Source organism: Tribolium castaneum, chromosome 5 (assembly GCF_031307605.1).
Source record: "Tribolium castaneum strain GA2 chromosome 5, icTriCast1.1, whole genome shotgun sequence".
NCBI lineage: Eukaryota > Metazoa > Arthropoda > Insecta > Coleoptera > Tenebrionidae > Tribolium > Tribolium castaneum.
This window is the reverse complement of record NC_087398.1, coordinates 10,291,891-10,319,567: the sequence shown is the minus strand read 5'-3', so window position 1 is coordinate 10,319,567 and position 27,677 is coordinate 10,291,891. Positions and strand designations below refer to the sequence as shown.

Here is a 27,677-nt window from a genome sequence, read left to right as displayed (position 1 = left end):
ATTTCTTAAAAGATCTTATAACCTGTTTTTTTGTCTAAAATTGCGACAAATTTCAAATTTTGACCGTTGGGATCGTTTTTGACTTCAGGTCAGGAACTGCTTGGAAACGGAATGTTTTGAACGAAGTATATTTGGGTAAAAATGTCAACTGGTATTTAGAAAATTGAAGAATTCTGGGTAATTTAGTAGTTTTCAAAAAAAGTGTTTTATCTCTTTTAATAAAAATGTATTTTTCAAACTGCATTTTATTAGAATAAAGATTTTTTTCTGATCATTGGTGTTTTCATAACAGCTTGTACTGCTTTTTTTCTGTTTTTGGACCTCATATCAATGTGTCTCTTGAATGTTTGAGATCAAAGGACTTTAAAATAGTGTTTTATCTCTTTTATTAAAAATATTATCAAACTTTTAAACTGCATTTTATTATAATGAAATTTTTTTTGTTGGTTATTGGTGTTTTGATAACTGCTTGTACTGCTTTTTTTCTGTTTTTTGGACCTCATACCAACGTGTCTCTTAAATGTTTGAGATTAAAGGACTTTAAGATGGTAAAAAAATGTGCAGATATTAACGATAAACAACCAAAGGCAGACCGAATTGTAAATTTTGTGTAATACAGATAATTTATGTAAGTAAATATAAATATAGTTTTAATATGTTTTATAATGAACTCAATTACGAATAAAGATTTAGGTTCATAAATAAATTAGAACTTTAAAATAATGAGTCTTAAGCTTCTAGGTCACCACTTTCGATTTTAAAATGACAATAATTGTTCAGTGAAAAATTGCTGCTGATTCACATTTTTAAAATCTAAACCTAATAACAAAAATTTTGATTTTAAAGTAAATTTGGTTTCGAAACTATGGTTTTATGATTTGAGTTGTAATTGTAATGTAGGATAGTTTCAAATACAGAGAACCTTCTTTGGGAATAAATTGGTATCGATCACATAAAATTGCAACAAAACCTCTCAAATTTTGACGTAGGACGTATCTTACTGAAACTACTGACCGGAATCGAAATATTTTGAACTATACGTAATATTTATGTAAAATGTTCCCTTAGCTCAGAAACCAACTATGTATGGAGAAATTGGGCTTTATGTTTTTGTATAGATTTTTATAAAGATATAATTTTCGTAGCGACAAATTTATTTTAAGTATCTTCAGAATACAAAATTTGACGTTATATAGCCTCTGTGATAATGAATAAAATGATAAAAAAAAGTGTGCATATCAATATTAATCAGAACTGTCCAATCTATCTTAGTAATAATTAAAAAAAAATAGGATTTTATACAGCGTGTCTCAAAATCAGTAGTCTAAATGTAGAAACAAAATGAAAAATCGGAGGTTTCCCAGAAAGATCCATTGGTTTGAAGGTGCACTTCAGGTGCACTTTGTATTGGGTTTTATTCGAATGCAGGCGAAAAATTTCAGTATTATTTATGGTGAAGATGAATGTTGAGAATAATGATGTAGAAAAATTTCCCGAAAAAATAGCTTCATTTTGGCGTAAAAAAATCTTATATTTTTGTAATTTTTGTAAATTAAATTAAACGGCAGATTGCAAAAATTAATTATTTTTTACTCCAAAATGAAGCTTTTTCTTTGAGAATTTGTTTTATTCTTCACATTCATCTTCATCGTGAATAAGAATAAATACTAAAGCTTTTCGCCTGCATTTGAAGAAAAAGCAGTTCAAAGATTGTTCTTTAAACCAATGTATCTTGTGGGGAAGTTCCGGATCTTCATTTTGTTTCAGCGAACGCTCTGAACTCGAAATTCGTCAATTTTGAAACATCTTGTAATATGTTATATAGAACCAATACCTAATGACAAGAGAATTCTTTAGCAAAAAAAGAAAGAGTGGTTTAGGGAAAAGGTTTTTTTCAGTCATAATCTGTCAAAAAGGAAATTAAAAAGGAAGTTTTGTAACAAGTAAATCAAACAAGCTGTCGACAGTGCGTTCCCTATCTGGATCAAATTGAATAGCTAATGGCTGTTGATGTTATAAAGATAGAGTGATGAGATATATTACAACACCCTCCCTCGTCATAAATCTGCGGTGTAAAACAATCGTCTGGTGCCATTAAAGCCATCACGAGAGCACGTGTCCAACGTAATAATATCAGGAGCGCCACGCGATGCTATTGTTGCCTTGGTGTTAAATTTTTTCTCTGTTTGTGGGCGCCCGCGTCTGGGGGAATTACCGAAGTTTCGGTAAAAAGTTCTGATTGAAACTTGTGTCAAACATTGTCCAGTGTTGAAAGGAGACTAAAATGACTTCTTTGCATGTCACCATTGACAACAAAAGTTGTCTATTGTTTAGCTAAACAATGCCATCATATCTCCTTGGTGATGAAAGGATTTCATCCCTGTCTGGCGTCCGTTCGGGACATAGCGTCGTCCTTCCCATTATCGCAGTCTCTTTATGTATGGCTCGATGCGGCATTCAGGACATAACAATGGGAAATGCGGTGACATTTTTATCGTGTGTACATAGAGGATAGAAAATCCGCTGCTGCATGGATTTGCGATCGCTGAATGTCACTCAGTTTACGTATCTTTTCATAAAAACGAGCGCAAACGCTGATTTTATGCGATAAACTCGAATCGCAGATCTAAACATAAATCGACGGTGCTCAAACAACCACCGGACCTAAGCGATTTTTTTAGAACTAAATCTTGGCGCACTTTCAACTAATTCAAAAGATGTTTTGGTAAAAAAATATTTGTTGACCGGATGCAAAATTTTAACCACTTTTAATAAGAATTTTATTATCTGACTTATAAACAAAAGGTCCACTGAGTTTTTTTAAAAAATAAGTGTTTTTACAATTAATTAAATAAATACAGAAGTTACAACCTATTTCTTGTAACAAAAGATGTTTAGTTTAATAAAATTATAAGGTACAGAACAAAACACAGAGGAAACCTTTCCCAAAAATTACATGAAAAAACCCATTCGTCAAAAAGCCCACAAGAAAAAAGTTTACAAAAAATTTGATTTACAGGGAAAAAACAACTCCTGCTTTCGTAGATGGATTTATAACCAATCAGATGACAATAAATTTGATTCATCCAAATAGTATCTCAGAAACTATAGAAGATATTCACTAAAAATAAAATTTTTATTGCTTCGGCTTCGAGCAAATACATATTGAGTAGCTTTGTTTCACAAATTTTTTACACGGAATTGTTGGCTTTTTATTTTGTTATTCTTTACACTATTTATTATGATATTTCGAAAATTATGATTAGAAAAATGTGACGGATTTAAAAAATTATTATTAATTATGTTTCAAAAAAATATAAGGTGCTATTTAATATTAGAAATTGGGGAAGACTTCGCGGGGCGATTAATTAATATTCAATAGTTTTCGGAACAATAACTGTATAATCCAGCTGGGACACATATTGTTCTAGTGATCATTATTTTTGATTTAACGGAATTTGTTGCAATCTCTATACGGAAGTGAATGGTAACTAACTAGATTAAAAAGAAAATGTTGCTGACAAATGTTGCCAACAAGATTATTTCTTTTTATACCACACATTATTAAAAGTACATGATGTAAAGTTTAAGCTAGAAGTAACATTCGTATTTTTTTAATTATTACAAAGTATGTATTGATAGTTTATTTTTTGAATAATTCTTAAACGCGAATTGGAAAAAGATGCTGTGTGAATAGAAAGCATTTTCTGCAAGAATTATTTTAATTCGGCGTTTAAATGATTGAAAAGCTTAGATTTTTAATAGATAAATGTAGCGCATTATAGAATTTAACACAATAATATCATGTGCTATTCTTGATTTAGACAACCTTAAGAAATTAGACCTATGCAAGTAACAGTTTCTGGTGGCATAAGTATGATCATAACGTTCATAAGAATTTATATTTTTGTGTAGAAATAAGAAGCATTAAAATATATACAGACTGCACCAAAGTAACCCAGAAAATTAATAAATTTATTATTTTTCAAAAAAAAATCTCGAATAGGTCGATTTAGTTTTTTTTAAATGCTGTATTTTGACATGGTAGTAAGATTTATGATGTTATTCGTTTTTGAGTTGTGACGTCATTTTAATTTTTTTTAACCGACATTTTTTATTACTATTTACACATCTCTATCTTTTTGGAATTAAGTAAAATTTGAAATTAAAAAATTAATTGATTAAAATTGAAAAATATTGCCAATGGAAACATAATAGGCATTATCTTCTTGTTTTTCATGTATTTTATAAGCGGCAATTGTTTTTTATATCTTTTTGTATAATTTGCATGAAAACATTTAATATGACATCTAAACACAAGAAAATAAACAATAAAACAAAAAGATAAAGCTTTTTCTTATTTATTTCGATATTTTTGTTTTATTTTTTTTATTTTTTTTATATTTACCAGAAAGATATAAATATGGTACTATCTAAAACACTAATAAAATATGTCAGTGTTATTAAAAAAATATATTATGACATTACTAAAAAACGAATGATGGTGTCTAGATGTTACATTTAAAAAAATAAAATCGACCTGTTCAACGATTTTTTTCTAAAAGTGACTCATAAAAATGAATTTTGTGCGTTACTTTTCGTTATGAACACGGAACTATAAAAATATTTCATTGCTTAAATGCTGTACGTCAGTCTTCTCGATAAGAGAGACCTACAATGATTATGACGCATTTTTTTTTTGGATCTTGAAGACTTCACTGGCGTTTCAGGAAATCTCTAAAAAATGGTATAAAAATGTTTCGTAATTTTTTCCCTAATTTATCAGTGGAAAACTCATAGAACTTTTTATTAAAATTGGCAATATTTTCACCTCTACTGTATTTTAATGGTTGTGGTTTCAGATCAATATGTTTCGGTTTTTTTCATATGAAAATCACGGCTTTTAAAATTAAATTTTGATTGGTCTCTTTGGTTGTATCTCCGCTTAAAAATATTTTAATAAATTTAAAAAAAAGTCACTTATTTCTTAATGGTTCTAAGAATAATTGAGAGGAATTTTTATTATTACTTTCTTAGAGTTTGCTAGAATCTATGCTATAGCATAAAAGATTATGCCCTATTTTGTATACTTGTTGTAATAGGCTTTTTTTTTCTGTCGTTTCTTCTCATGTGAGCTTTTCTTTTCATAGGTTTTTGCTTTGTAGGATTTTTATGAGCTTTCTTTTTGAGCTCAATTTTTGTGAGGGTTATTTCTTATTTCCAGGGTTTTTTATTTATATTTTTTTACAAATGTATTTAAATATTTTATTAACTTTTGATGGTGAATAATAATCTGTTTTAACTTGTTGGGACATCACAGCATACATAAAAGGAGATCAAAATTTAAAAAAAAATCTTAAATGAGTTAGCTTTTATCTTGACTAGTTTATTATCAATTCTTGCTTCAGTTGAACCATTTGAAAATGAAATTGCCAGCCTTTGACAATAACTAATGTAACGTCGTATCGAAAAAGGTCGCCCATGATTAGAGAAAAATGCGCCGTTAATCGAAATTGGAAAGCGCGAATGTGTCGCTGAGCCGCTATGGAGCGTTAGGTTTCAAGTTGTACGGTAAAAAATCGTTCTCTTTTGCATGGCGCGCTCCAGCAGCGTTTGAAAAGCGTGTCCTTTATTTACACAATTATATAAAAGTGACTTCTTTTATGCGGCATTCACGGCCGGTGCATTCGGCTATTCTTTTAGCCCCCATTGTGAACCACCACACGAGCATTGTGTATTGTTACCAGCTTCCTATCCTCCTCCCTCCGCTCCACCACCGATGCGATGACTTTTTTGTGTTCATTTCCATTATACTTTGTATATGTGAAGGCTATTGTCTCTTCTCTTTCTAAGATTTTAAGGGACCTTTACTTGATATTATGCCATTGTCTTGCCGACCGACGCCTTTTGTTTCTTTCCTTTATTCGAACTGATAGTGGGCTTTGTTTCAAGGCGCCACGGGCGCAGGTTAAGGTCACCATCGATAAATACATCGCACCCAAATTCATTTCTTCAAACATTTCAAACACGCTCCAACGTTCAAAAACATGCGGCGAAAATTCGCCCGGCGCATCCACCAAAATTGGCTCATACCAATTTTTAAAAAATTAATTATTTTATTAAAACTGTGGTCTTGGTATGAATTAAAGTGTTGGAAAAGCAACATTACGTATCATTAAGTATTTTATCGTGGTTTCCAGTGTTTGTAAAATTCTGTAATTGAATCGTCTAAACTGCTCTCGTTGCACCGCAGTGCAAGTGGTGCGATAATGGCCGTCGTGATTCCCTGGCCGTTTTGGCCGTCCAATATCTTATAAATTGGCGTCGGAATGATTAACGCTCTATCTAATATGCAGGAGTGAATAGGCAGGGAGCGGAGCGGTTAGTTTGTGAAAGGCTCATTGTCAGACGTTCACAATAAGCCAGCCAGCAAGGCAAGCAGCGCAGTCTTCAGTTCGGACCGACCGTCTGGACCCCATTCATATGCCCGGAATACTCCGGGCTCGAGGATCTCCATTGTTCGCGCACCGGACCAATATTATATTGTTTTGTTGTTGGCTCGCGGATATTTAAATCCAGCAACGAGAAAAAAGACATGATAAATCGACCCAATAATTACACCGACCATCATTTATCCATTTTGTACACAGGACTTTAATGCGCTATTGAAGACACGTCGTCCTCGCGCGGGGAGTTAGTCCGGATTTTTAGGGGGTCCCATCATGCGGAAATCAATTGTTACTTTTTTATTTTTGTGTTTTATTTAGTGAAAGAATTGTTAAGAAGAGTACAATGCATGAGATGCGGAGCGCAATAATCTAGATATAAATATAAATAAATAAATGATTAGAATGCAAGATCAGGTCTTTTATTATCGTCTTAGAGACCGGAGATAAAATGCAAATAGCAGTGCTGAAAAGTCTATTCAATCTCGTCATCTTCGACTGCAATGCATCTCAGGCGAAGGCATTGTTCAACGTCTATTGTTCATAATCAAATGAAAACCCATCTGTATCAACTCGCCCTGTTCCAAATTCGAAAACTCGTTCCAGAATTTATTGTTGTTTTGATTGTTCGGATTAGCGAAGGAAGGGGGCGGCAGATTTTAAATAACAACAACAATAAGTGCTTTTATTTAAGATTTTCTTATACTGTTTTATTATACAACTAATAAACAGTAACAAGGCGAGAACGCTTTCCAGGTACAAACAATTTTGAAGTCGGGTGTCATAATTTCCTAAATAATTATTGTACTAACTGTAATCTTACAGAGCCACTTGAGTTACGAGGCAGAAGCGTTAAAAAAAACAATTTATGATGTCGTGGTTTATTTTTTATTAAACTTTTTAAAATAAATGTGTTTTTGCTTCACCAAGGTGTTAAAATAACGCTTGAAAAATGGATAAATCGTGATCATATCTATATAGTTCATTTTTTAAATAATCAACTGTCAGTGTCACAATTCTGTTAAAGACCAGACTGTATCACCCTAAAAGTTCATGTCCAACTACCTTTGAAACTGGCTGTATTCTGTATTTGACATTTTGAACACCAGATTTGACATTTTTGAAAAGTGGACGTTGGTGTTAATCGTTAATTCGTTAGTCTAAAGGTGGTCTAAAATAATTAAATGTGTTGTTGTACGTGTTTTAAACTGGAGACAACTTGAAAAATTTTTAAATTGGATTTTCCAGGTTAAAAATTACACCAACTTTAATTCAAAAAAATTACTATTTATAGTAAAGCCAACCTGACGGCTCTTAGACAGTTGATTATAAAAAAAATCGACTACGGTTCAAAGTATCAGTCTGCTAAAAGTATACTCCTTCTGTATCTTAAAAATAAATAATCATTAATTAATGGTTTACATTTTTCTTAACCTTATAGTAAAAATTAATTAGTTAATTAATTAATTAGTATAAAGTCGCTGCGCCGAAAAATAATATTTTTTTGCACTTTCGGGTCCAAAGTTGCTTAAATGTTTTTTTGTGCGAAGAATCGTAAAAAAGATTGTCGCTTTTTTCCAAAAATAACTAGCTAAAGAAAATTTAAAAATGCGAACAAAGGTAAATAATTTTGGGGCCAACGATACTTTTTTAACGTATTTGTTGCCTAAAACTTCGCTTGTTCTAGAATGATGCTAGCAAAAATAAAAAAAATTAAGAATATATTTAAAAAAAATTACATGTGTTGAGAAAAATATAAAGTATTTGATTTCTGTGTGATTTTCAGTTTTTGAGATACAGTAAAACATACAGAATTATTTTGTAGTATAATTTAGTTTTTCGTGGTTAAGATAATCTTACTGGAAACTAAGTTTTAGTTAAAAAACACATGTATAACACTATTGCCTACTGTTTGAATAAGAACTCGGGGTTAAGTTCAATATCGATTTTGTTAGAAAAATAATTGGAATATATACAAAATTTAGTTACAAACTTAAACAGTTAATTTGGAACAAATGTGAAAACAATAAAAACTAATCTATAATTTTAAAAATATTATTTATTGTTTAGTTGTGGCTGGTCAAGTGACCCAGTTAGGACATTACGCTGATCATTGCTGATGTCCCGGAAATGCCTGCATGGGTTACTCAACCGTTGCGACCTTTTATGGACAAATTTTCGATTAAAAAAACCTGTTTAACTTCATGGTTAAACATTAACTCATTTTTGCAAAAAACTTGTTTTTGTGTTTTTAATCTAAATATGTCCTTAAACGCTTAAAAAATGCAAAGTATGTTTTACTTTTGAAATGTTTCGATTGATTTTTGAGGATATTTTACAAACGATCGTGTTTTTAATTGAAAAATATACTGATATGTACAGAAAATTTGTAATGCAAGTTTTTCGGAGACAGTGTTCCAAACAGCCGGAAAAGATAGTTATTTTTGGTCTACCGGTGTTTACTAATTTTTGGCTGACAATAGATTAATAATATCGTTCTATTTTCGAACTTTAATAAAAAGTTTCAGTAGGTAAATGATGTAACAAGTGGCGCCATTGCGCGACAAAGCTCTAAACTGAACACAGGTTTTCTCTGAAGCTCTGAAAGCACAGCGGAATGGATTTCAGCTGTTATCCCAACGATGGCGCTGTTCTCTTTTAAATTCAACAAGTGGTTCACCGCGCTTTTATGACGAATAAATTTTTCACTTTCACAGATAAATATAACCAAAAGTAGTAAAATCTGTGATTGTTTCAATCAAAAATACCTACTATAATAGAAAGTCAAAGTCGCTTTTAAGAAAATTAACTTGTTTTTTTTTCGATTTTAGTTTATCATTAACAAAAATGTGTAGTTATTTTGTTTTTTGTGGACCCAAAAGTGAAAAGTATGGCCTTATGTTTTAGATTTTTTTTTCAATGTCCTACCGATTACTTTTACTTTCTTTCTTCTTTTATTTGTTAATTTACAAAGGACAAAGGAGGTAAACTAAGTACAACACATTGATTCTGTGATTTTAAAACTCTTTTTTTTCGTTTATTACACATAACAAACAGAATTTGGATTAAAATAAATGAACTTTTGTGTAGTATACTTAAGAAGGGTTAAAAAAACTCGGTACAACATTTAAAAGTAATATATTTTTATAAAAAATTGCAGTAATGTTTTACAATAATAGGTAGGTAAAAAAGATTGATTATTCGCAAGTCAGTTATTCTAACAGCAGTCGTCATAATATGGGCAGTTATTAATATTAGAAATCTTCCTCTGGGTAGAAATAATAATACCGGCCGTCTTTGTCGCGCATTTTCCGCACAACGGTGTACCGACCATTCGTTTCACTAAACTTGAAAAAATTTGGTTCGGCGACAACATTCCTGGAAGGGCGATAGTTCCAGTTCCATCCAACATTTTTCCCCAAATCCAACACATCGCGACCATCATACTCAATTGTGAGGGTTTCCATTTCGGGCAGGTTTTCCTCAACACAGGCCTACACAAATCAAGATTAGTTGCGGAAAAAGTAAACGAAAAAAAAAAGCGCTTACCTTTGGTGCGGATTTTTCAAAAATTCTTTCAAACTCCGATGCTAGATTTTTAGCCACTGAAGTTGGGCTTTTCTCGGTGGTTTGTTGGGCCTTTTTGGGGGTTTCAGGTGGTGTGGGTGTTTCTGTACGCTCTAAAATTGTGATGAAAAAAAGGTACAACTCAAATAATTGAAACAAACCTTCAGACGACATTTCGGGAACGGAGGTCATAGTTGTTGGTTTTGCAAAAACAAACTGAGGCGTGAAAGGGTTGAGGGTTAAAGTGGGTGTTGATTTTGGGGTGGGGGTAGGAACAAGTACCATCTCGATAGCTATTTGTTATATTGTCAAAAAATCACATATTCAGTCTTACCAACTAAAGCGAACAAAATCACAAAATTACAATATAAAATTATTCACAACCATCTCTTGATCTCGGTCTCGTAAACCTTTGAACAAAATAATATCACTAGAAACTTGTCTCTCAATAATTTTCGATCGGTAGGCGCTAAATGAGATTAAATCTAGTCGATTAAGTACAAACGTAAAAAAGTGTGAAGTTTTAAATACTGAACTATTCGCTGAACTTAACATATCTCGTGGGTAAGACTACCAACAAAAAATTGTCATTCAAAAGTAGTGGAGTTCTTTGTACGAGCATCCCTCCACAGGGCAAGTCACGATAACATGCTCCGGCATGTGAGCACCTAATACTCGAGAATATTGAGATCTGTTCTCAAAAAAGTAGCTTGGTCCCGTTTGCAGAACTGCGCTCTTGCAGTCCCATTTCCACGCGATGTTCGACGCCAGGTTGAGAATATCGCGGTTTTCGTACATTATTTCCCGGACTTCGGGCTTCGCCTTCGGCTCCGGGTCGTCCGCGCTCTGCAACCAAGGTCACCCCAGGGTGTGGTTATTCCCACTTTCACTAATCGGATTAGGGAATTTCGCGAAAGGGTCACTTTCAAGCAAGCTTTCACTTAAACCCTTCCAAGAATTGCGTTACCTTTAACTCGATATGCGAGGTGTTGAAGAGCATGTTGAAGTAGGGCGCCAGGTTGCGAGCGATGGAAGTCTCGCTGGACATTGAGGAAATGCCGCTTTCTTGCGAGTAAGCGTCATCAGAGGAGGCGATAGAGGACAAGCTTGGGCTTTTGAGCAGGACGGCTCCGTGGTTAAAAACGTCGTTTAGGCCGTCGGAAAAGTATTCTTTATTCAGACCCGACAGAGCAATTGCTGCAGGAAGGGCCATTTCAGGTGTTGGAACTAGGGTGGTTGCTAAAAATAATTACCTTGATTAGATACCGTTCCCTAATCTTTAATGAAATAATGGATTCGATAGGTAATTTGTGTGGGTATCTTATTATCTAATTGAATAACTAGACGCATTATCGCATCAGAGCGCAAAATTGGTATTACTGTTGCGAAATGTAATGATAATTTTTCCTAATCAGTAGCACAATCAATGGTAGTACGCAAAAAATTAATTGTTGATGTGAGGAAAAATTTCCGATTGAGTAAATAAATAAAAGGTCCAAGTTCCAACTCTTGCCACGATTTTTCTGTGATTCTGTTGTTATAACTTCTACCTAGAACCTTGTAATTTGAAAAATATTACATATTTTCTTCAGTAGCTAGGTCTCGAGTGACAAAACGCACCTTACCTTTTCTTTGTTAAACAGGGTGCTCAAAAACAGGCGCAACAACTCAATAATTGTGTACATTACGAGAAAAATCTTGAAAATATTCTTAAAGTCATATTTTAAAAAATCTGAAGTTCTATATTTTGTTAATTTCTTCATTTTTTATTATTTTTTGTTTTCTTGTTTCACACTAAATATTCGTTTCCTAATACAATGACGAATATTAATTTTTTGAAAATAGAATCAGCCTTTAGCGTTTCTTTGAATTAAAAATAAATTAATCAAAAAATCAAAATTTATACAGTCTCTAAAAGGCATGGGTATAGTTAAATATTTTCAGAACGGTTTAACAGAAAACCTTGAAATTTGGGTTACAGTTAAAAATGTTTAAATTCTATCATCTGAGAGCATCTTCAAATTTTTATCGTCATTTATTTTGAAAATACACTTGATTGTGAACTTGATTTTTTTTAATGGCACGAAGGGTTAAATTTAATTATTTTTAAAAGAGCATTTTTTTCTGAATTCAATGATGTAACATGACACCCACCTTTACTTTTATTAATATGTAGAAAAATAAAAATTCAAAAATTTTCTGGAATAGTAAAACAAAGTTAGCTTTGAAAATACTCTTATTAGCGATGTCTGTCACTTGTATATTAGCCAAAAATTAAACTTGAGTGCAATAATGAGTTTAATAATAGTACATTTAAGTAAAACTGAGCGAAAAAAAGTCTCATGTTGGTTTATCATGGAGACAGAAAGCCAAGAAGTTAGTGGAAATTAGTTTGAACATCGTTTGTAGCATAAAAATCAAGTATTCCGTGTTTAAAATTTCTTAATTAAAACGTGTTTTTTTCAGTTAAAAGTGTTATTTTAACAATTATTTTTAACTTTTACTTATTTTTTGGTTAAGGAGCTAACGGATAGATACAGACAACATTTCCAAGGCTAATAAAATTTTACATTTTTCAAAATTTTCGTTTTTTTTAAGTTTTGATCAAATTAAGGTATACATATGTTATACCATAGAACTCAGAAAAAAATGTTCTTTTCAAAAATATTAAATTTGGCCCTTGTTGCTATTTAAAAAAAATCAAGTTAGCCTTGTATTTGAAGAACAAATGGAGATAGAAATTTAATAAACATCTGAAACGATACAGTTTATGTACTTCTTAAGCATATACCAAATTTCAATAAGTTTTGATGAATAGTTTTTATAATATATAACTGTATCCATACTTTTTAGTGATCCTGTATATGTGCCAACACAGGGTATTATTTAATGGTCGTATTTGTATAACTGTTAACACATAGCAAACAAAAAATACAGGCAGATAGAGAATTAAATTTTTAATAGTAGGGCATAAATTTTTACCAATTTGCACTCTGCCCTATATTTTTCAATATTTTTCAAAAAGCTGCGAATACCTTTACAAATTCAAGAAAAATGTTAGGAACAAAGTTGTAGAGAATTTAATTTCCTACAAGAAACTTAGTGAGACCATATCTCTATCTCCAACTATTTAATCCCCAAAGTCGTTCAAAGACGCTCAAGGACGGATTTGTTTAATTTTACCGGTTTGTCAAGTATTGGAGGGTTAATTTATACCTAAACCCTTGGAGATAGAAATATAGTGTTCAGGACTTTTTTGTGTAGAGATTTTAATTTTATACAACTTTGTTCACTTTTTACGCAAATTAATAATTCTAAGCGATGATTTTTTGCGCAGTCGCATATTAATCAAAACGATGGGAATACGGTTGAAGATACAAAAAGTTGTAAGAACCCTCATTTTTTTCTATGCCGTATTGTTTTCTTGGGTTCGGAAAATCCTACGTTTTTGTATCTCGTTTCGTCTCATAAATTATTATAATAATTGTGATAATAATTATTATTACAAAATATCAATCACAAATTTGTTTATTTTTTTAAAAATGGTTTGATCTTCGTGTTTTTTATATTCCCTTGTCTATTTTTGGAATAAAATGTTGTATATTATTGCGAGTATTACTCATATTTGCTACTTAAATAAAAATATTTAGAAAATAAACAGGTGAAAACGAATACCGTACAAATAAGTAAATAAACAGCCACTGATTCATTGTGCAATTATCGATTTTACTAGTTTCTTCTCACCTTTGCTAAAATGTTAGGATTTTTAATCTAGTGTTACTACCGGGTGCCACTGTTGAAATTTCACTATCGTTTTCGTTATATTTCTGAACGTTCAAGGTCATAATAATATGTTTTAATAATTGGAAAAATCATCGTGAGATAACAGCGCATGAATTATTTATTATACATGTGCGGTTTGAAAATATCGGAAAAATGATGTTTAGTTGTTTACATAAACCTTATCGTTATTTCTAAATTTGCAACAAAATCAGCTTCAACTTGTTCACGGCGTAATAACAATCTTAATTCGGCCATAAATGTCATTCATTATAAAATTTAAACAAGTTATCATCATGTTATGTACACATGCACTTTGATCGCATCGTGATAACGAAATAAATAATAATAATAAAACCTTTTAAACAATTCCCCTGATTGTCACTTTTTTCGACCGGACACGACATCATCACATACACAATTTACCTATTATTCTGCACAAAACATCAATTTATTGTCTTGCACTTGTTATCATCTAACGCAAACATTGATAGTTATCCGAGTTATCAAACTTTACCTTCAACCATTACCGTAATAATTAATTTTAGCATTGCTCTAGCAAATTCATGAGAGGGAAAAAATATTTACCTAAACAAAAAACAGGAAAATAAACACACTCACACGCACTCACACATAACTGCGATCGTCTTCAATGTCAAAAACCGAATAACTTTGGTGCATTTTTTACCCAAATGAGTTATCGCACCACTTGTGAAAAAACCTGATAAGGGAACCAATTTGAGTTTCTTGGCGGCAGCTAAACAGCGACCTGAACGCGATAGGTTTGCGTCTGGGCCAAACTTCAGACTCCGACTTCTAGAGGGCAGAGGTGTCTAAACAGAATACGGTTATTGTAATTGTTATTTTTTAAATTACAATTACATTATTGTCAGGTGATAACGAGTTACTTATTATGTTTTATACTATTATTAATTATTTACAAACAACAACACTTGTAGCAAGCTGTTAAATGATAACATTGGAGTAGCGTTCTGTAATAAGCAGAAAGGTTTGCGCGCTAACCAACTTCGGCTTTTAGCTCCTAGAGGGCGAGGATAACAACTGTAGTACTATACTGTAATATAGCTAGTCAACGTTAATTTTTGATTGGAATCCCGTTTTTTTTGCTCATTAATTAATAGTGATATTAATAATAAGACTTTATGCTCCACCAACATTATTGATATTATTATAGTAAAAAATGCTAGTGTAGGCAACCAATATACGCGTGTGGATAATAAGTTGCCTGCATCCTTCATCAAAAACCGGAGAGTTGAAATGAATCATTCTTGGTTGTACAACAATGTGTAAATAATGAGCGAATTTGGGTGGTGTATCGCGTGTCTTTCCAAATTAATTCAGTGGAGTGTGTTTATTCGATTATTTATTTGGCGATGACGGCACCCTCGGAACCATTCTTCTCGCGTTACTAATCGCGATTTGACATGCCACGTCTATTTTAATTCCTCCCCACAGATCCGACAACACAATTTTTGCGGCCGCGCTTCGGATTTGATATGTTTAGTTGTACACGTCAAGCGATCATCCCTTTAATGCGCTGGGGCAATGTTTAATTCATAACTGTACGCGATATAACAGATGGCAGATCATCGCATCTGATTATAATTTTTTATAGCTCGAGAGCGCATCGAAATCTTTTTTATTTTCTCATGTGTGTTTGTGTTTTAAAAGTGGATAAGAGACACACATGGTTGATGCATTCGATGGTTATTGACACATTTATCACAATTAGAAAAAATGCAGATGAATACGTGCATTGTTGTTGCGGTACGCATTCAAGCTGACTTATTATTTACACGGAAAAATCAAGACTACAGCTTGTTTCATCAAGAGTCCGTTAAACTAATTTTTGTGCTGCGGTTTGAAAACTGCAGGCCTCGGCTTTCTTAGTTAACAAAAAAGTAACTACAAACACATTTTTTCGAAGAGTTAATAAGTATACGCAGTACGCACACAGAAACTTTAAAAATTAAATAAAAAGCCATAAGCCCATTGTGACAAGGACTTGTGTCATTGTAACGACAATTTAGATTTAAAGATCTGTTGTTAAACACTTCAAAAAAATAGTAAATTGTGTACCTAACAAGCTAAAAACCTAAAGAAAAGTGGTGATTTACTTTTCTATGAAAACAGAGTGATTGAATTAAGTTTTCACAAGATTGTCAAGCAATTTTCTTACGAGCTGAACATAGTAATAATACTAATAATAATAATAACAATAAAAATAATAATTAAAAAAAATAAAAACTAAATAATAATAATAATAATAATAATAATAATAATAATAATAATAATAATAATAATAATAATAATAATAATAATAATAATAATAATAAAGTCTAGCAATTTACACCAAAAAAACAATAAACATAATGGTTTTTTAAATCATTAGTCATTACTGCATTGATTAGTTATTATTTCAATTTAAGTAACGAATTGGAAAATTCAATAGCTTTATTTTTTTTATGAACAAACTTGACGTTCAAATTACGTGAGAAAATACAGCAACATAAATATGTAATCTATTATCCCTCAAAAATTCATAAAAAAATTAGCTAGAGTTTTCAATAAAAAAATAACAAGGTCAACAATAGAAGTTTTTTTCATTTTAATTTAAAAAGACAGTGAGTATTAATTTTTTTAAATTTATAGTTAGAATATAATATTTTTAAGGCAATGTAAGATTTTTTTACAGTCAAGTTAACATATTCTCTAAATTGTAATTTCGAATCCAGTATAATTCCAAGATTTTTGACGTTATTGGTGACACCTAATTGTTATATTATATTAATTTTCGAGTTTATTTTTGTGTTTCTTTGTAAGTACAAATTGACGAACATTTGCACGCATTTAAATTCAAGCCAATACTTTAAAAAAATAAGGAAATTGTATTTAAATCTTGATTCATAAAATTGCATAAAATTCATAAAATTCATAAATTCATTCATAAAATGATAAATAACTGCGTATTATGTGCAAAGGGATGGATATTTACATAATTTACGGATTCTAATTTTTCTGCGCTGTAAATTAAAAATAGAAGTGGTCTCAAAATTGAGCCTTGTGGAACACCGCATGTAATGTTACCTGCTATTGATTGTGCTTTCTGTCAGAAGCTATTTTTTGTGGAAACGTGAAAAACCTAAGGATATTTTAATAAAAATTGTTTTTCTAAAATCTTCAACATATTTGCCAATTAAAAGTACACCGTAGCAATGCATGATATCAAGTTGAACAAAACAAAATATCAAAACTATGAAAGTATTTTTAAAGAAAATGAGGGTGGTTTGGGAGCCGCAATTAAATCTGCTTCTGTCTAGTCAAAAGATAAATATGATAAACTTTTGAACAATTCTGTCATTGGAGAAACAATCAAGGGGTACAACGTATCAGTGAAAATATTATGTTGCAAACTAGTACAGTGCTGCAAATTAGTAAAATATTATTAAGGACATAAAAAAATTGTTTATTATTTATATTTGTGTAAATGAGAGTGGGATTAAGGTCTCGGTATCCCCACAACCCCAAGAAAAACGGTCAAAATGCGAAAGTGTTTATTGTTTAGTGGCGTTAGGTCGCGTGATTAACACCGTTCCGTTTGGGTGTAATAAGAATCGATATTTGTAGGAGGCGGCGTGGGGGTGGGTGTAAGTGGCGCATTTCCTCTCGATTCATTTCCGTCTGTTCTGTCTAGTGTCCGCATTCTTTCGCCTCGCGACCGCTTTCCCTCGCCGGTGGTGTAGGTCATGAACTTAACAATCAATGATATGTTAACAATAGTCGTTACGTCATGCCATCGTAAACATATTTGCATACATGAAGGCGAAACATCGAAACGGCGGCGGCAGCGGTGGCGGTTGCGTGCGCCGCCGTCGGTGTGGCACGCCGCCGGCGCGATGTCCTCCAATCGGGGAGGTTTAATGGCCGCGGCGGCGGCGGTGGCGGCGGCGGCGGCAACTGGTAACGATGCTATGCGGACGCACGGCTAATGAGTGCTGTTGCGTTCCAGACTGTGTTTTTCGATACACTGTGAAGGGATATCAGGGACATTATCCCAGGGATTCACCCAATTTTATTTGTTCTCTTGGTGTTCAATTCGACTAAAAATTTACGGTTTTTTTAAGTATCTTTCATTCGCAATGTTTTTGGATAAGGGTTGGAAGTGATTTGTTTTTCTGGTTGAACTAATTGTTCCAACCAACATGTACCATGTTGCTTCAATTACAGAATTATTCGTAAAAATTTCACAAGTATCTTATAAAATAAAACATATTAAAACACAAAGTTAAGTGGTACGGGTATGATTAAGAAAATATATGCTTTTACTTCAAGTAAGTCTTCAACATCGCAGTTGTTACTTCAAGTAGATAAATACTCATTAACATAGCATTTACTCCACAATATTTTTGAAGTAGAATCAGGAGTTGGCTAAAGTAAGTTGTAAAAGCTATTAGAAACTTCAAACTTTGCTTTATTTATGATATGCAGAAGACAGTAACTATACTATCTCCAGTATTTCCTTCATGGTAAAGCGTATTTATTGTAGTTATCTCGAAGTTGCGCAGAGGAGAAACTTAGATTTTGTGACTTCGTTTAAAAACTGTTTAAAATAGTCATTTTTATCATTTATGGTTGAAATCCTAGGTAAATATGTAAACGTAGAACGTAGGGGAACCATTTATTACAGAAAATTAGTATTACAATAAAGCAGAATTCTTCTAGTTTTAAAGCAAAGAAAGTATGGCTAACGACTTAGGAAATCAATTAAGATCAGCTTTGTGAAATGTACGAGTACAGTGAAACCTCCCTTAAAGGACACCTCCGAATAACGGACACCTCCTCACAACGGACATTTTTGTAGGAACCTAACAAAACCTATAGTAATATTTCCACCTCCCATCAGTGGACATCTTTCTACAACGAACAATTAATTAATTAATCCCACATCGGTGTTCGTTGTTGAGAGATTTTACAAAAATAGAAACATTTTTTTATGTCTTGATGATGCTGAGTTCCATCACGAAACTATCATTTCGTATATTATTAAAAAAAACGCAAAATATGCAAAAGATTTCTTTTCCCAAAAAAAAGTGCGAAAAATTGAATCTGCAACAGAAGGGTGGCTACTGCTCCAAATATACAACAGAGACTACAGATTGTATCCATAGTAAAATACGACTAATAATAAATAAATAAAATCTTTTAAGAATAGCACGAAGGCCATTTTCGTATCGATCTAATAAAAATAAATTGTTATGATTTCCTGGCACTTACTTCACAATCGGTATTATCAAACAGACAAGCAACAGTTTATGAAAAGATACATTTTGTCATGGCGAGTTTTTAGCTACTGTTTAACATTAATTTTTAATTGTTAGTCATAGTATAATACTAATTATTTCAATAACTGTTATTTTTGTAGCTTTCTTTTTTAGAGTTGATCTCTGACTGAGCTTTGTTGCATACTTTGTTTCATATTTTTAAAAAGGATATTTTTCTTTGCTCTGTATGTTATACACGGTGAATCTGCCTGCTAAAAGTACTGTGTCTGCAAAATTAACATAATTTAACAGAATTTAGCGTTTGGTAAATCAATCTTTAATGAAGGCGTTTATCCATATCTACAAACTATATTCTATTGTTAGTTCCGTTTTTATCTTTTGGCATCTGTACCTTCTACTTTTTTTTGTCTTTATTTTTTATTTTCTTCTTCCTTTTACTTTTATTTTCTCTCACTAGATTTTCTTGTTTTTTTTTCTCTCTTCTCTTCTCATTTTACGAGTACTTTTTTTGTTTATTTGAGATTCTTTCTTTTATTCTTTTTTTTTCTATTTTTTCTACCATACATGATTGTCTTCGATTCCAAAACTAATTTAACGAATTTTTAATTGCAAAATTAACATAATTTTACAGAATTTAGCGTTTGGTAAATCAATTTTTTAATGAAGGCGTTTATTTATTAATGCATATCTACTAACTATATTCTATTTTTTAGTTCCATTTTTATTTTTTGTCACCTGTACCTTCAACATTCTTTCTTTGTCTTTATTTTTTTATTTTCATTTTCTTTTTATCTTTACTTCCTCTTACTCGATTTTTTTTTCATTTCTTTCTCTTTTCTTCTCTTTCTACGAGTACTTTTTTATTTTTTTCTACATTTTCTCTTTTATTCTTTTTTTACATTTTTTCTACTATACATGATTGTCTTTATTCTTGCGTTTTATTCTTTGCTTTTCTCATGTTTTATTGTTTTCTGTATTTTCTTGCTTTTTTTTTTCTCTTTTCTCCACTTATTTTCTGTTTTTTTCCGCTTTTCTCATTTAATTTTTTGCCGTAATTGATTAGGCTGCTTTTGATTTTAAGATTAATTCGCCAACACTGTTTAGAAGTGAAACGGTCCTATTTCATTTTTTTACATGTTTTAGTTACCTTTTGTAATTTAATACTCAAAAACTACTGCAATCAGTTTTATTGTGACTTTCTTAATAATAAATAAAACTATCTCGTTTTTATTTGTTTTACTACATTTTGTTTTGTATTTTCTATCTTTTTAGTGAATACTGTTTAAAGCACGAATGAGCAATAGCGAGTGGGTGCCTTTAATAGTTGAGATTATTAATCGTTCATTAACAAATAAGTCAATTAGAAAATTTTTTCGTTTTCGTATTAATCAGTCGTGATAGGTGATTCAAAAGTGATGAAGTGTAATAATTGTGTGAGACGTTTTTTTTTAATTTATACTCATACGGAAAAAAAACAAAATATCTAGCAGCAAATGCTGTTTCTGTGTAATTATTAGTTTTGGGATTAAGTGGAAAATACTTTAATTGATGTAAAATTGCAATCATTACAAAAAAAACAAAAATCAAAGTAGATAGGAAGGGACCTGAGAGAGTGCGTTGCGGCAGGCCGCCGAAACTAAGAAGTCGATAAAAAGCAATTAAAGGGTCGCGACTCTCTCCAGGGTTGTGGACCCTCGATATTAAAATGTAATATGGTGATGTAATATCGGCGAGATGTTAACAATAACGGTTCCGGGCATCGCCGCAAGTCCGCGCCACTGAGCTCATATTGATTTTGCCACATGCCTTCACTGAAAAGCCGACCAGCTGGTGGAATCTATTGTGTTGCAGACGACGATCTATAAACTCGGTCGGAAATTGTAAATATTTCCATGGATGACATGCAGAAAGTGGACGGGTTCTATGACGCATAGGTGGGAATGGAATTTACTACTATCTACTGAAACTTGAAATACACTTTTTTCCAAATCGGTATTTTTGGTACAGAAATGAAAGTTCTTCAAATCGATTTGACAAATTACAGAAAAGTTCGCAACCGATAAGTTTTCAAGTACTTCAACAATAAGTTGTCTCTTTACAGGTTCAAATACCTGAAAAGCATCAGCTTGATTGTTGCACACAGAGGGAAACATTCTTTACACAGTAGCCACCATTCAGTTTTGAATAGGTCATACCAACAAGTGTATATCATAACGCATTGTAAAGCAAATAAATTAGAGCTATAGTAAATCAGATTAAAATAGAACTTGAACTCTGGTTTTTTATTTTTTTTTAAGAAGATACCTACTTATAAGCTATTTCAAAGCTATAAAAACACCAACGTCGCATTTTACCGAATTCTTTTTTTAAATAAGATTGATAAAGTTGTAAAATAGTTATTAATGATTAGATGTGTCATTGAAACAGCTAATTTTGAAAAAAAATGCGACGTTTGCGTTTTTATAGTTTTGAAACAGCTAATAGATACTGCATAGATATAACACGTATAGCAATTTTTTGAAAAACCAGTAAGTTGAATTTTACGACCAAAACCTATAAGTTATGTTTTTTGTGTTCAATTTGGTGTAAATTCGGGGAATGGTGCAGCACGGGCTGTCATTGTGCTTGTCCAGGTAATAGTTTTGCACCTGGTGAGGCCATTTTGTAATTAGTGAGGGCGCCATCTAGCGATGGGCATTCTTCAGGTGCGCCCATGAATGGGCCTTTTTCGCCCATTGACATGTCGATATTTTATTTTTATTTTTTCGCCATGCAAGTGTCAGGTCGGCTTTGAGAGAGGAAGTGACGCGGGGGGCCATCAGTCACGCTGACACCTGGAGAATGCGACGACTTCCACGAATTCACAACCGCCGTGAAATATCGCTACACATTTCTCGCTTTTGAACGACTACGACGCTCATTTTTAAGCGTCATTTGTTTTATGGTTTGCTATTGTGTGTTGATTTTAGGTTTAGTTTGCTGATGATTTATGGGGGGCGGGGGAATTTGAATCCTTGGAGGAACGCAGAGGAGCACCTGTTCTGATTAATGGATAAGTGGACATTAGACCGAGTTGATTACTTCTCAACTCTAATAACCTTTTAAATAATGCTGATAGCTTGACGACGTCCAGTTAACACGTAACGCCCTGTGTACTAGAAAAACGTAAAAATGATATGAGCAAAGTCTTTTCTTCCAGAATGTAGACAGTTTTTTTTCTAAAATTTTATGTACTAGTATAAGAGGGGCAATTTTTTTGGAAGGGATGGTCTACCACGTGTCTGAAAATACTGGCAGCTAAGGAATTTATAAAAAAAAATGCAGAATATACTAAATTAGATCGAAAGTAACATTATATATTTTACATGTTCGGAGCGTTTTAGTTGATTATTCAGACTGAGTGGCATTTTGTTAAAATACATTACAACATTACAAAAAGGACCAATAATTCTCCAAGCATGTGCTTGTGATAAAAACGCAGTTTTTCAAAATTTTGGTTATTTATGTTAAAAATTTACTAAAATGTGCTGAAGAAGAAATTATTTTGCTTGAATGACGAAGGTTTGTTAAATATCAACCTACAAATCATCAAAATGAGTCGGAAATTACGTCATGAAATGCTTTTATTTAACCTGCTTCGTTGTCTGTCTGTCTGTTTCATATTATCAGAGTTAAATTTAAAAAGTTTTATGTTGTCCAAATGTATTGAAATTTTGCATACTTACGTAATTTTTGCGACAATGCAATTCTCTATCGATAATAACCCCCAAAGTTATTTTTTAAACATTACGCAGATTTATTTATTTTTTATTTTCGAAACGGAAATTCAAGATAGGTATTGTTTCAAGGATAAACTGCACTGAAAAGTATTGAAGTTCTCAAAAGCTAATGATCACATAGAAAACAGCGTTTTTGCTATTGAATGCTTTATATTTTCTCTATGTACATAAAAAAATTTCAGCATTTTTCTGCAATTTTTTATAATTAGAATTAATTAACGGAAAATATTAATATTAATATTTACTTGTACTTATACTTATACTTATACTTATACTTATACTTATACTTATACTTATACTTATACTTATACTTATACTTATACTTATACTTATACTTATACTTATACTTATGCTCATACTTATACTTATACTTATACAAGTTTTATGACGAAGATCTCAGTTATTATAAGAGATACGAGGTCGGTTAAATTAGGACAAAATTGGGCATTTTTATGCTGAACATTTATCCGAACGAACATTTGATGTGATTTAGTTTTTGAATTATATTGGAAAATGCACGGAAATATGTAATTTTGTTATTTGTTTTTATTTTAAATTAGGCACTTTTTTACAAGGAATCTAAATCTGTCATACTATTTTCCAAGGTGTTCTTGATGCCAGCGCTACAACACTTTAACTTTGGTATTTCTCATAAACGCCGTCAAAATTGGTTTCTGATGACCAATTCTGTAAGAACTTAAGTTAGGTATAACATTTGTTTAATGTTGTTTTTAAGCATTGCATCTTTCGCAATAGAAATTTACAAACACTATAATTATGTATTGGAAGAATACATTAAAGCAAATAAATAGGAATCTTTAATGCATTATTGAATGGAAAATGATTTTTGCACACCTATTTTAGATTCTTCGAGCTTTTAAGTAGATGTAATAGTAGATAATCAGTGTTATTTCTACAGAAATAAATCAAAAAATGATAATAAAAATAGAACAATGTTTGAAGCACGTTTTTTTTATTAAAATGTAGATAACTTTTTTGAAATGTTGGTAAATCAATCTAAAAATTCTGACAAATCTTCGAATTGAGTCGAAATGATTTTATTTTGCATTTTTAGAACATTTGAGCATATATTTGTGTCTAAAATTACCCAAAAGGATCACAGAGTTTGGTTTTGTGGGCGATTTTCTTAAAAAGGAACGTAAAATCATTAATTGCCATTTTTGAGCACTTTAGCACATTTATTTTTTTATTTGGGAGTTACTAAATGTGTATGTAATTCAGAGGGTTTTGAAACGGAAAAACAAAATAAGTTATTTCTACAAAGATAAATTGCAGCGCATACAATGCGTTCATATATCTATTTGACGGGTGCCAAAGTGTGAATATGAAGATGTATTTCCTCGTCAGCTCAGTCGCCAGTTTACGGGGCGATTTCTGAAGTGTTTTATTTTGAGTTTTTGCTAATGAGCGATTTCTGTTTGCAGATGTGCCCGCGCGGTCCATTTTGAGGTAAGTCACGTGATCCCGACTTCATTAAAACGCATTTAAGTCGGCTGTAATTGAAAGATGGGATTTGGTCATTGTGAACGGGGCCCACAATAGATGAGTATTTTAGTTCAGGGAAGCGGAAGAAGCTTGGACAATGGTCGGATTAAGCGACTTGAGATGGACGTGCGAGTCTTTGTTAATATAAATAAGTCGTCGAGCCTTGAAAAAATGTTGATTTTTTGCGAATGATGCGAGGGTTGTTAACGAGTCATACTCAGTGCATTAATTTATTCGGTGGAAGCGGGGGATGAAAAATAATCTATTTTCTTTGTAAACTACTTTAGACGGCGTTCAAAGCTGTCGCTTGTAATTATTCAAGTGGGTGTAGTGGCTGCTGAACTTGTAAAGCTCTTAAGTTTTGTTGGCAGGCCTGAGTTCGCTCTACGGTTGCCAACTTCGCCCATTAATTACTGCACAAGCGACTTAACGGAACTGCTTCTTACTTGTCCATTTTTTCATAACGCGCGCAAAAAATTGGCGCAGTCGGTAGGAAGATCGCGAAATTCAGGTGTGTTCGTTCGGCTTTATCTGGACGGTTTCTCCGTCGTGGTGCAGGAAGCGGCTGTAAAAAGCGGTTTAGATAAAGGCGTCCTTATCAGGGTGTTGTGTTCGTCGGCGCGGCCGATATTTTCTCGTTTGGCTCGGGCCGACCACATAATGCTTTACATAAGTTAAAATTATCGGACATCTCTGCCCACACTATCTCATGCATGCATTTATCCTGATTTACGAGGTGTACAGGGGCGATAATTGCGTCCATCTTGGCCGATTTTTCAGCCTGCGAACAGATGCGACCGAGGCAATGTTGTGGAACTTGATTAGGTGCTAATGAATTGTGTTGGCGGTCCGGACAATTGGATTAAAGCCTGCCATGCACCCCGAGACACACGCTCAATGTGTTTTTCGATTCAATTATGGTACGCCGATAGGAATTTTAACTGGGGTAGTGCAGTTTCAGATAAGAGGGTTTAGGGGAAGGAACGGACGAAGAATGAAGATGGAGGTGCGCTGCATTTTAGAATTTAGAGAGGCGACCGGGACTGAGCTGAATAAAAATCGACTTTATTAGATTCTGAACTAACGCTAATCTCACTTAAGGCACTTTAGGGACCTTCCACTCTGACTCATAATTACGTTTGCCAGCAAAACTTCAATTAAACACGAGGAATCTACTTCAAAGTTTAACGACAAAAGTGCGAACTTTATCATCCTAATAACCAATTCGGGATAATTTAGCTTCGCAAGGAAATCAGCTATCTGATATAATTTTTGGGTCTGTGTCATTCACACTTTTAGTCATATCATCTCAAGGTTGAGCGGGAAAAATGCAATGTACAGGGTGAAATTGAATTCACTTCACATATTACAAGGCGTAACTTCTTGGAATTGAAGGACCATAAAGCTGTTTTAGAAAAAAAAATTTAAACGTGTTTGAAATTTGGTCAAAATTCTACGGCACGCCACTGGGATAAAATTGTAGAAGTAAACAAGCTGGCACTCGACAAAAAAATGCAAAAAACTCGATTTGCTATTGAATATCTGTTTTTTTATCGTCGTTTACTAATAGATAAGGTCAGTGCGTCAGTGTCTTTGCGGGGTTGTGTATGAACTTGGTACCGTGCTTTGTGTCGTAGAAATAGTTCAATTTTTCAAATGCTGTTAACACCTCCATGCTCGAGCACCCGTGGACTCGATATTTTAATCGGTGTTTCCCTAATTCGCGGACGTTTCTATCTGCTGTGTTACGGTAGACAACAAGAACTGCATATCTACCAGATAAAAATAATGCGAGCGTTGTTACCGTAAAATTTATCCTGGCGTGTAACTTAGTGCGAGTGCTTGGTGCAAAAATGTGGTCAAATGCCGAATTTCCAGAATTGCGTCACCTTTTTTAATGTAAGGTAGGTCAGATGTTACTCAAATTTCAAGTTTGTTCTTGCTTTTTGTGGGTATCGATATCTGAAGGGTACAACAACTTTAGTCCATCTCAACTAAAATCACGAACAATCAAATTCAAAGTTTTGTAACATGGACCCATCACTTTTTTCTTCAGTATAGAATATCTTGTAACACATTTTGATCTTTACTAAAGTCGTATTTGGTATTTCCCGCTTCAGTTATTTGATGGTACTGTAGTGAGACTGTGATTGATGATGGTTGATCGATGTTTAAATGATTTACAACTTATTTTAATTGATTTATTTAATTAATCTTGAATTTTACTTTTGTTTTCTTTTTTTGAAATGGTTTGGCTCGTCTAGTTAATTGATACGCTACATGATCATTTCACTTACCTACGTTGTGTTGTTTTGATGTACGAAGTCACTCTTATAATGATATCGTAATTTGATCTTAATTCTTATCAGAAAGGGTTCCGGATTTATCCGTAACGCAAGTCCGGATTCAAAGTAGTGTCAAAACGCATGGGAGAAGAAATTTAAACCACAAGTTTCCTCCAAAGTTATTTATTACAAGAATAATGAATATTCCGTTGGATGGATTACAATAATCAATGGTTATGAAAGTTTGATCAAATTTGGCCAATTGTTATTTGTTTTTGTATAGTAATGTCGTCAAAACATATCTCAGAGTCGTAACCACAATTCGTTTGAAATTCCAAGTAAATAGTTTCGAAGTTGCTGAGTGATACGAAAAAGTTTTATTGATATGATATGACGTTAATATTTAACATGAATTAATTTAATTCGATAATGTCCAAATAAATTAACCTACGTTTCAGATGATATTGCTCGAACTCATAGGATCCAGGCAATTGACAACGCGTTTCTAAATTACTTGTACCAAAGGCGGATTATAACATGCTCGCGGAATCTTTGATACGTGCATCGCATTGAATTTTGCGCCCTAGTGCCGAAATTCCGTCTCCGGTAAAAGTCAGGTGATCAACACCTAGAATGAATTACGAATAAAACCCGGACATACAAGCTTTTACAAATCAATCTGAATAAATGTAGAAGTAATTTCTCTCTAAAGTTTTCCGTCCACGAGCTTTGACAAAGACTTGTGCAGAACTTTGCCATGTCGCGATATCAGTTTATTACAGATAATCACGGATGATTATGTCTGCTCGATCGTCCGTAGTAGCCTGCAAGTACGTGGAAGTACTTGCCGTTGGGACGGGAATTACAACGTCCATTCTAAGTACAACGGGCGGAAACTACGACCTGCCACCGCGTCTTAGACCTTGTTAAAGTTGGGGAAGAGCGTCCCCGGGGACTACGACTCTTCCCATGAAGATGGCCAACTCACGAGCCTGTAATTTCTGATCTGGA

The 27,677-nt window shown here is 32.8% G+C and overlaps 2 protein-coding genes and 1 long non-coding RNA gene across 13 annotated transcripts in view; 1 reads left to right on the top strand and 2 right to left on the bottom strand.

Moving 5' to 3' along the window:
• LOC135266349 (uncharacterized) overlaps window positions 1–27,677 on the top strand; it is a 267,145-nt gene that overhangs the window by 27,324 nt on the left and 212,144 nt on the right. For all 10 annotated transcript variants that reach the window (XR_010334338.1, XR_010334334.1, XR_010334342.1 and 7 more), the window contains one exon: window positions 24,321–24,345. This is a non-coding gene — a long non-coding RNA (uncharacterized LOC135266349). The remainder of the gene's footprint in view (window positions 1–24,320; window positions 24,346–27,677) is intronic.
• LOC103312956 (hypothetical protein) lies at window positions 9,569–10,309 on the bottom strand. Of its 2 annotated transcripts, XM_008194922.3 has the most exons (3): window positions 10,175–10,309; window positions 9,996–10,126; window positions 9,569–9,940 (listed from the first exon to the last, which is right to left on the bottom strand). In XM_008194922.3, the coding sequence occupies exons 1-3, from the start codon at window positions 10,296–10,298 to the stop codon at window positions 9,701–9,703; spliced, it is 495 nt and encodes a 164-aa protein (XP_008193144.1). In that variant the 5' UTR covers window positions 10,299–10,309; the 3' UTR covers window positions 9,569–9,700. The 2 variants fall into 2 exon arrangements, with proteins under 2 accessions (XP_008193144.1, XP_064212929.1); XM_064356859.1 differs by having other exon boundaries at window positions 9,996–10,298.
• LOC100142016 (uncharacterized) lies at window positions 10,300–14,537 on the bottom strand. Its single transcript, XM_001814346.4, has 3 exons — window positions 14,382–14,537; window positions 10,981–11,252; window positions 10,300–10,859 (listed from the first exon to the last, which is right to left on the bottom strand). Exons 2-3 carry the CDS (start codon window positions 11,224–11,226, stop codon window positions 10,605–10,607), a joined length of 501 nt encoding a protein of 166 aa, XP_001814398.1. The 5' UTR covers window positions 11,227–11,252; window positions 14,382–14,537; the 3' UTR covers window positions 10,300–10,604.

Coding starts and splice junctions, on each gene's coding strand:
- LOC103312956 (XM_064356859.1), bottom strand. CDS start 10,298: ATGGTACTTGTTCCTACCCCCACCCCAAAATCAACACCCACTTTAACC. Junction 9,941..9,995: donor TTGAAAAATCCGCACCAAAG/GTAAGCGCTTTT, acceptor TGATTTGTGTAG/GCCTGTGTTGAGGAAAACCT.
- LOC100142016 (XM_001814346.4), bottom strand. CDS start 11,226: ATGGCCCTTCCTGCAGCAATTGCTCTGTCGGGTCTGAATAAAGAATAC. Junction 10,860..10,980: donor CCTCGCATATCGAGTTAAAG/GTAACGCAATTC, acceptor CCTTGGTTGCAG/AGCGCGGACGACCCGGAGCC.